General features: G+C 62.9%; 2 protein-coding genes across 2 annotated transcripts; one reads left to right on the top strand and one right to left on the bottom strand.

The window, feature by feature from the left end:
- The first annotated feature begins 31 nt into the window (after positions 1–31).
- Positions 32–4,474, top strand: RBM8A (RNA binding motif protein 8A). Its single transcript, XM_058042904.1, has 6 exons — positions 32–203; positions 879–938; positions 1,036–1,113; positions 2,295–2,431; positions 3,092–3,228; positions 4,081–4,474. The coding sequence occupies exons 1-6, from the start codon at positions 137–139 to the stop codon at positions 4,124–4,126; spliced, it is 525 nt and encodes a 174-aa protein (XP_057898887.1). The 5' UTR covers positions 32–136; the 3' UTR covers positions 4,127–4,474.
- Positions 4,240–7,380, bottom strand: ANKRD34A (ankyrin repeat domain 34A). The gene is made up of 2 exons (XM_058042817.1): positions 7,144–7,380; positions 4,240–6,249 (listed from the first exon to the last, which is right to left on the bottom strand). The coding sequence occupies exon 2, from the start codon at positions 6,210–6,212 to the stop codon at positions 4,944–4,946; it is 1,269 nt and encodes a 422-aa protein (XP_057898800.1). The 5' UTR covers positions 6,213–6,249; positions 7,144–7,380; the 3' UTR covers positions 4,240–4,943.
- Between the last annotated feature and the right edge of the window lie 1,638 nt (positions 7,381–9,018).

A 9,018-nucleotide genomic window follows, 5' to 3' on the forward strand; every position in this document is an offset into this window, starting at 1 on the left:
ACTTCCGCCCAGCGCCCTTCCCAATATGGCCGCGCCCATAGTTCCGTCACACTCCCAATATGGTCGCTCCGGTACTTCCGCCCCGTTCCCTCCCACTTCCGGCGCGCTCCCGGCGTGCCCCGCTACTCCCGGCAAGATGGCGGACGTGCTGGATCTTCATGAGGCGGGCGGAGAGGATTTCGCTATGGACGAGGACGGGGACGGTGAGCGCGGGGCTGCGGCGGTACCGCCCGGCGCAGAGCGGCCCCGCCGAGCGATCCGGCCGGGTCCCGGTTCAGCGGAGCCGCTCCCGCTGCCTCCGGCCGCGACGGCCTCAGGGAGAGCCCGGGCCGGGAGCGCGGGTTGCTGTCGGTGCCAGGGGGGTCCTGCTCGGTGCTGGGGGGTCACGCCTGGCTCGGGGGGTCGTTCCCGGTATGGGAGATGGGTCCTGCTGTCCGTTCCCGGCCCGGAGGGACTCGGGGGGCCCTGTCCGGCCCGGGGGGGTTCATTCCCGTTACGGGGAGACCGTCCTGGCTTGCCCGGGGGTGGCTCTTTCTCGACCGGTGGGTCCGGGTGGGATTTTCCCGACCCAGGGACATCATTTTCAGCCCAGTGGTCACTCCCAGCCCAGTGGTCATTCCTAGGGGGTCATTCCCACCCCAGTGGTCATTCCATCCCAATGGTCATTCCCACCCCAGTGGTCATTCCCATCCCAGTGGTCATTCCCAAGGGGGTCATTCCCATCCCAATGGTCATTCCCATCCCAGGGGGGTCATTCCCAGGGGGGTCATTCCCACCCCAGGGTCATCCCCAGCCCCTCCCAGCCAGGCTGAGGGGTCCCATCCCTCTCTGGGGGTCTCCCTGCTCCTGCTAAACCCCATGACCCCCATTCCCCACAGAGAGCATCCACAAGCTGAAAGAGAAGGCCAAGAAGCGGAAGGGCCGCGGCTTCGGCTCAGGTGAGACCCCAGAACACCCCCAGAGCCCTTCCCCGGCCCTCTGGGTGTCCCCTGAGGTTCGGGGCTCCCGTTCTTCCCCCCGTTTTTGTTTCCCCAGAGGAAGGATCCCGTGCCCGGGTGCGCGAAGATTACGACAGCGTGGAGCAGGACGGGGACGAGCCGGGGCCGCAGAGATGTGAGGGGACACTGGGGACCTGCGGGGCTCCCAGGGGGCTGGGACAGTGCCTTCCCTCATTCCAGGGATTTGATTTGGGCTGGGACAGTCCCTTCCCTTATTCCTAGGATTTAATTTGGGCTGAGACAATCCCTTCCCTTATTCCCAGGCTGGGAAAATCCCTTCCCTCATTCCAGGGATTTAATTTAGCCTGGGACAATCCCTTCCCTTCCCTTCCCTTCCCTTCCCTTCCCTTCCCTTCCCTTCCCTTCCCTTCCCTTCCCTTCCCTTCCCTTCCCTTCCCTTCCCTTCCCTTCCCTCTTTCCTAAACTTTCCTTCCCTTCCCTCTTTCCTAAACTTTCCTTCCCAAAATTTCCCTTCCCAAAATTTCTCTCATTCCCAGGATTTAGTTTAGGCTGGGACCTCCCTTTCCCATTCCCTTTCCCTTTTTCTGCTTCCCAGGATTTATTTTAGGCTGGGACTATCCCTTCCCTCGTTGCCAAGATTTAATTTAGGCTGGGACAATCCTTTCCCTTCTCTCATTTCCAGGGTTTAATTTATGTTGGGATAATTTTTTTTTCCCCTTCCTTTATTTCCAGGATCTCTTCCCTTCCCCTCCCCACGATTTAATTTAGGTGGGACAATCTCTTCCCTCTTTCCCAGGATTTATTTCAGGCTGGGAAAATCCCTTCCCTCATTCCCAGGTTGGAACAATCACTTCCCTCCCCTTCTCATTCCCAGGATTTATTTTAGGCTGGGAGAACCCCTCCCCTCATTCCCAGGATTTATTTTAGGGCAAACCCCAGCTCCAAATCCCCTTTCCCAAAGTGGAAATGGGGGAATCTGGGGGAGATTTTCCTTCCTGAGAGCCCCATGACATCCCAGATGTCACCATGGTCACTTTGCCCATGGGAAATGGGATCTGGATTTGGGTTCAGCCCTGCTGGGATCAGCTTTCCCCAACCTCACCCAGGATTTGGGGGTTTTGGACATTCATCTCCCTTTCCTAGCTGAAAAAGGAGTGATTTTGGGGTGACAAACCCCAAACTGGGGACCCAGCGCAGCAAGAAAGAAGGATTAAGGCCACGTTGGGATGGTTCTTCCCCACTTTCCCCCAAATCTCACCTGCCCCCAAACCCCACAAGGATTTTGGGGTGCAAACCTGCATTGCCAGCCCTGTGACCCCAGTTTTCCCTGCCCAGCCGTGGAGGGCTGGATCCTGTTTGTGACAGGGGTGCACGAGGAGGCCACGGAGGAGGACGTGCACGACAGATTCGCCGAGTTTGGGGAGATCAAAAACATCCACCTGAACCTGGACCGGCGCACTGGCTACCTCAAGGTGAGGAGGGGGCGCTTTTGGGGACCCCCCCAGGCTCCAGGGTATGAGGTGCCAGGGGGGCACCCCAGTTCTGCAGCTCAGCTTTGGTTTATTGGGAGGTTCCTGCACCCCAAAAGCCAAAACTGAGCTGGGGGTTGGGGTGGGAGCTGGATTCCCCCAATGCCAGGGGGCATTCCCAGTCCTAAATCTGGGGTGTCAGGGGCTCTGTGCATCCCAAATTTGAGTTCCCCTGGTGTCTGGGCTCATTCCCAATCCTAAACCTGAGGTATCAGGGCGTGTGTGCACCCCAAACCTGAGCTGGGAGTTCCCCTGGTTTCTGGGTTCATTCTCAATCCTAAACCCAGGATATCAGGGGATCTGTGCACCCCAAACCCGAGCTGGGAGTTCCCAGTGTCTGGGGGCATTCCCAGTCCTAAATCTGGGGTCTCAGGGGGTCTGTGCACCCCAAATCTGAGCTGGGAGTTCCTCTGATGTCCAGGTTCATGCCCAATCCTAAACCTGGGGTGTTAAAGGGGTCTGTGCACCCCAAAGCTGAGTTTCTCTGGTGTCTGTGCCATTCCCAACCCTAAACCTGGGATGTTAAGGGGTCCGTGCACCCCAAACCCGGGTTCCCCTGGTTTCTGTCCCGTTCCCAGCCCCGCTGTGCCCCGTTCCCCCCAGGGTTACACGCTGGTGGAGTACGAGACCTACAAGGAGGCGCAGGCGGCCATGGAGGGGCTCAACGGGCAGGAGCTCATGGGGCAGCCGGTCAGCGTGGACTGGTGCTTCGTCAGGGGCCCCCCCAAGGGCAAGAGGAGGTGAGGAAAATCCTGGGAGCTCCAGGGAATGAATTCCTGGGAATTCCAGGAGCTGGCAATGGGAGGGACGCGTGGGCGAGGGGAATGGGGGAATTCTGTGCATCGTTCCGGGGGTGGCGGGGTTAAAATAGGGATAAACACCCCAAAATGGTCTTCTCCTGCACTTCTTCTTTCTCCCATTTCCTGTATCCTTTTCTCTCCCTTTTCCCTTTCTTTTCCCCTATTTCGTGTACCCTTTTCCCTCTCATTTCCCATATTTCTTGTACCTCTTTCCTTCCCTTTTCCCTCCCTTTCCCCCATTTCCCATTCCCCTTTTCTTTTCCCTTTCCCCATTTCCTGTACCCTTTTCCTTCTTTTTTCCCTATTTCCCGTATCCTTTTCCCTCCCTTTTCCCTTTCCTTTCTCCCATTTCCTGTACTCTTTTCTCTCTCCTTTCCTCCATTTCCTGTACCCTTTTCCCTCTCCTTTCCCATATTTTTTGTACCTTTTCCCCTCCCTTTTTCCCTTTCTTTTCCCTTATTTCCCGTACCCTTTTCCCCGCCTTTTCCTTTTCCCCATTTCCTGTACTCTTTCCTTCTCCTTTTCTCCATTTCCTTTCCCCTTTTCCCTCTCCTTTCCCCCTTTCCCTCCCTTTTTCCTCTTTCCTCCCTCTTCTTTCTCTTCTCCCTTTTCTTCCTTTACATTCCCCATTCCCTTACCCTCTTTTCCCTTTTCCCCTCCCTCCCCTTTCCTTTTCCCTTTCCCCCTTTCCCCCTTTACATTCCCCATTCCCTCACCCTTTTTTTCCCTTATTTTTTCCCCCTTTTCCCCTTTTTTTCCCCTTTCCCTTCCCCACTTTTCCCTCTTTTCCAGGGGCGGCCGCCGGCGGAGCCGCAGCCCGGACCGGCGCCGCCGATGATGGATCCAAACCTCCTCCCACTGATGTTCCACCTCCAAACTGGTGGCAAACTGGGCAAACTGGGCTCTGTACACAGCCTGGAGGAGCCAAGCCAGCTCCATCCCCCGGGGAAATGTGGGTTTTATGGAATTTTATTGTTTTCAAAGGACAAGTATGAGGGAAGCAGCAGTTTCGGAGGGTTGGGGGGGATTTCCCTTGGGTTTGGGGGGATCCCTCCCAGCTCCCCATCCCAGAATATCCTGGGAGTTTTTTTTTTCCATGCTCCAGGCAAATGGTTTCTGAATCTCCCATGGTATTTATCCCACTGGGCATTCCTTGTTTTGTGTCAAATAACAAGATTTTGTCTAAGTTTGTCTTCTTGTTCTTTGTCCTTCATTAAAGCTCCCGTGCCCCTTTCCCTAAAATCCTTCTCCATCCAAGCTGCTGGATCCCCAAGGATCCTGGGGATCCCTCCCAGCCTGGCAGTACAACAACTCAGATCTCAAAAAAAACCTCTTTTTTTTCCCTTAAAACTGAGACTGGGATGCAACAGCCACGCCCCCAACCCCACAGATGTGCCCACCACCCCTCACTCACATCCACTGAGCTACACTGGGGCCTTCAACGCCAGACCCTGGGGGAAAAAGCTGCTGGGAGGATGAGGCAGGAGCAGGAGGGGGATCCTGGGGGGGCCCTGGCACTTGGGGTGCGCCCACCAGCTCCCCAAATTGGGGCTCGTGCAGTTTGCGCCGACAGAGGAATGGAACAATCGACCCTCAGCGGGGTTCAGAGCAGGGCCAGGCTTTCCCCAAGGGGTCCTGGCCTTGAGGGGGGGTCCCTACGAGCCAGGCTCGGGTCCCAGCCCCCCGCAGAAAGCGCCGAGGTTCCGCAGCGCCTCCGGCTGCATGGAGTGGCGGCGGAGCAGCGCTCGGGGCGGCAGCGGCGGCAGCAGCCCCGCCCGGCCCGGCGGCTCCGGCGGGACCGTCCCGGAGCCGCGGCGCTCCAGCAGCCCCGCCGGGTGCCGCAGCGGCCCGGCAGCGCTACCCAGCTCGGGGTTAGCGGGGTCCCGGCGCAAGGGTTTGCCCCGTGGAGGATCGGGGGGAACCCAGCGCCCCGGGGCGGGCACGGGGGGCACCCGCTCTGCCCAGGCGGCTCCGGGCAGCCCCGAGACATCGCGTCCCTCCACGCTGTGCCGGCGGGGGCGCAGCCGCAGCCCCTCCAGCCCTGCTGCCAGCTGCTCCTGAGGGCCCGATGTCCCTTCAGGAGAGCCCCACGACCCTTCCGAGGGTCCCCGCGTCCCCTCGGGGTGTCCCCGCATCTCATCTAACGCTCTCCGCGCTCCCTCTGCGGGTCCCTGCGTCCCCTCCGAGGGTCCCCCCCGCACCCCCTCCACCGCCAGCCCCCACGGCTCCGAGTTGAGCCTCTTCAGCTGCCGCTTGGGCCCGGCGCGGGCCGGTTCCGGAGCGGCGGGAGGGAAGCGGAACACATCGCGCTCCTCATCCCTCCCGCCGGCCCCCGGCGACGCCGCCGCCGCCGCCCGCACCTGCACCTGCGACGGCGACGCGCACAGAGCGGGCGAGGGCGGCGAGTTCAGGTACTGCCGGGTGGTCTTGGTGCCTCGGGGCGACGTGGCCGAGGTGATGATGATGACATCGCGGCCTCGCTCCCGACAAGCGTCCAGCAGCACCTGCAGCGTCTCCCGGTCCCCCCGCTCCAGGGCGTAGACCAGCGCCGAGCCCCCGCCGTAATCGCGGGCGCTGGGGTCGGCGCCGTGGGCGAGCAGCGTGGCCACCACGGCGGGGCCGGCTCGCTCGGCACACGCGTGCATCAGCGCGGTTTTGCCCGCCTTGTCGGGGATGTTGGGGTCGGCGCCGTTCTCCAGCAGGTACTGAACCATCCGCGGCTGCTCGGGGGGCTCGGCGTAGCCCGCCCGGCACGCCGCCATCAGCGGCGTGGTGCCCGCCGCGTTGCCCTCGTTGATGTAGGCTCCCCCTTCGAGCAGCAGGCGGGTCAGGCGGAATTTGCCCTGGGAGACGGCGCGGAGCAGCGCCGAGCCCTCGGCCGGGATCATGGGGAGCGCCCCCGGGGGCACCGCGGCGCTGGGCATGGCCGGGCTCACGGGGGGTGCGGGTGGCGCTCGCTCACTGCGAGGGGAGAGGGTGCGCTGAGACCCCCAAAGCCCCAGGATGGGGTGCCCCCTCTCCCTGCCTCAGTTTCCCCGCTAAATGAGGGTTCCCGAGCTCGCCAGGCTGTGCCTGCGCCCCCAAATCCCATTCCTCAAATGCTTTCCTGCGCCCCCTCCTCATCCTCCTCCCTTTGCCCCACCTGATTCTCCTGCCCACAGCGCCATCCCTGCCCGTACCCCCATCCCTGCCCGTACCCCCATCCTGCCGGTACCCCCATACCTGCCGGTACCCCCAACCCTGCCCGGTACCCCCATCCCTGCCGGTACCCCCATCCCTGCCCGTACCCCCATCCTGCCGGTACCCCCCCATCTCTGCCGGTACCCCCATCCCTGCCGGTACCCCCATCCTGCCGGTACCCCCATCCCTGCCCGTACCCCCATCCCTGCCGGTACCCCCATCCCTGCAGGTACCCCCATTATTCCCGGTACCCCCATCCCTGCAGGTACCCCCATCCCTGCCGGTACCCCCATTATTCCTGGTACCCCCATCCCTGCCCGGTACCCTCATCTCTGCCCACACCCCATTATTCCTGGTACCCCCATTATTCCCGGTACCCCCATTCTTCCCGGTACCCCATTTTTCCTGGTACCCCTATTCTTCCCGGTACCCCCATCCCCACCGGTACCCCCCATCGCTGCTCACACCCCATCCCCACCGGCGCCCCCATCCCCGCCCGCCCGGTTCCCATGGCGACAGCCGCTCATCCCGCTCCGACCAGCCGGTAAAACGGGAGAAAATCCTCCCGGTCCCCTCCGTGAGACCCCCCCGAGCCCGGGACCCGGGGGGCTGTCCCCTCACCCCCCCCTCTCAGCGGGGACCCCCCTATCCCACCCCTCTCCATCCCCGTTTTACCGTGCCAACCGGCGCGTGGGCTCGCTCGTCCCGGTTGCCGCGGCCCCGGGGATGGGGCTGTCGGGGCCAGCGGCCCGTGGCCGCCATCCCGGCCTGCCGCCGGTGAGGCGGGCGGGGCGGGAGGTGCTGTGGAGGGTCCCCCCCCTCCCGCAGCGCTATTTTTGGCAGCTGCGGGCGCGGGGGGGGCTGGAGCGGGATGAATCAGCCACGGCGCATCCAGAGCCCGGCCCTGCGTGGGAGTGACGGGGGGGGATCGGGGGTTGGGGGGCACCGGGGGCTCCCGGGGGGCAGCGGGACCGGGGGGCAGAGCCCAGCAGGACCGGGGGGCAGCGGGAATGGGGGGGCTGAGGGCCCTGGAGCATCGGAAACCGGGGGAGGACAAGGGGGTAGCGGAACTGGGGGGTCCTACAGTGGGGCTGGGGGCAGTGGGCAGCGGGACTGGGGGGCACAGCGTGGCAGGGCTGGGGTGGCACCGGTACCGGGGGCTGAGCTACCCCGGGGCAGAGGGGCTGGGAGGGTCTGGGCAGGAGGGGCCGAGGGACTTTTTCACCCCCTTTTCATCCACTTTTGATCCAGTTTTTATCCATTTTTCATCCGTTTTTCTCCCATTTTTCATCCCCCTTTTTGAGCCCCCCGTTCCCACCCCGCGCCCCGGCCCCGCCCCCCCTCTAAGCCCCGCCCCTCGTTCTGACCCGCCAATCAGCGCGCGTCTTGCGCTCAAGCTCCACCCCCCCCTGCGCGGGGCGGGGCCACGGCGACGGCGCACACGTGGAGAGCGATTGCGCTTGCGCAGAGCGGGGCCGGGACCTGAACCGGGAGCACGAGGGGACACCGGGACCGGGGTACGAGGGGATATCGGGACCGGGACCGGGGTACGAGGGGATACCGGGAGCAGGAGGGCCACCGGGAGCACCCAGGAACGGGGATGGAGACGGAGACCGAGCCCGGGAGCCACCGGGGGAGGCCATCGGGACTGGGTGGTGCACAGAGACAGGGTACCGGGACAAGGATGGGGATCGGGGACCAGGGGGGCACCGGGACTGGGGTCAGCACCGGCAGCAGCTTTGGGGAGGGGGAAGAAACGACACCGGGGAGCGCCGGGACCGAGAACGGGGGGGAACCGGGACGGGGGATAACCATGCCCGGGGGGAACAACCGGGACCGGGACCGAGAGTGAGTGAAAGAGGCACCGGGACCGGACCGAGGGGCGAACCGAGCTGGGCAGCGGCACGTGGGGCATCACCGGCACCGGGCAGAACGGCGATGCCAAGGGGTCTCCTTGGGGACATTGGGGTCCCTGTCCCCTCCTTGGGGACATTGGAGGGACATTGAGGTCCCTGTTCCCTCCTTGGGGACATTGGGGTGACACTGAGGTCCCTGTCCCCTCCTTGGGGACATTGGGGTGACATTGGGGTCCCTGTCCCCCCTTGGGGACACTGGGGGGACATTGGGGTCCCTGTCCCCTCCTTGGGGACATTGGGGTGACATTGGGGTCCCTGTCCCCTCCTTGGGGACACTGGGGGGACATTGGGGTCCCTGTTCCCTCCTTGGGGACACTGGGGGGACATTGAGGTCCTTGTTCCCCCCTTGGGGACATTGGGGTGACACTGAGGTCCCTGTCCCCTCCTTGGGGACATTGGGGTGACATTGGGGTCCCTGTCCCCTCCTTGGGGACATTGGGGTGACATTGGGGTCCCTTTTTCCTCCCCTTGTGGACATTGGGGTCCACCTTGTCCTGTCATTCCCTTTGTCACCACCAGGCGGCGCCACTGCTCCACGCCCGGCGGGACCCCCTCCAAACTTTGGGGCTTTTTTTTTGGGTGGATTTTATGTGAATTTAAAAATATTTCTGGTACTTCTGGCTCAGCTTTTGCT

This window comes from Melospiza georgiana, chromosome 33, assembly GCF_028018845.1.
Source record: "Melospiza georgiana isolate bMelGeo1 chromosome 33, bMelGeo1.pri, whole genome shotgun sequence".
NCBI classification, from domain to species: Eukaryota; Metazoa; Chordata; class Aves; order Passeriformes; family Passerellidae; genus Melospiza; species Melospiza georgiana.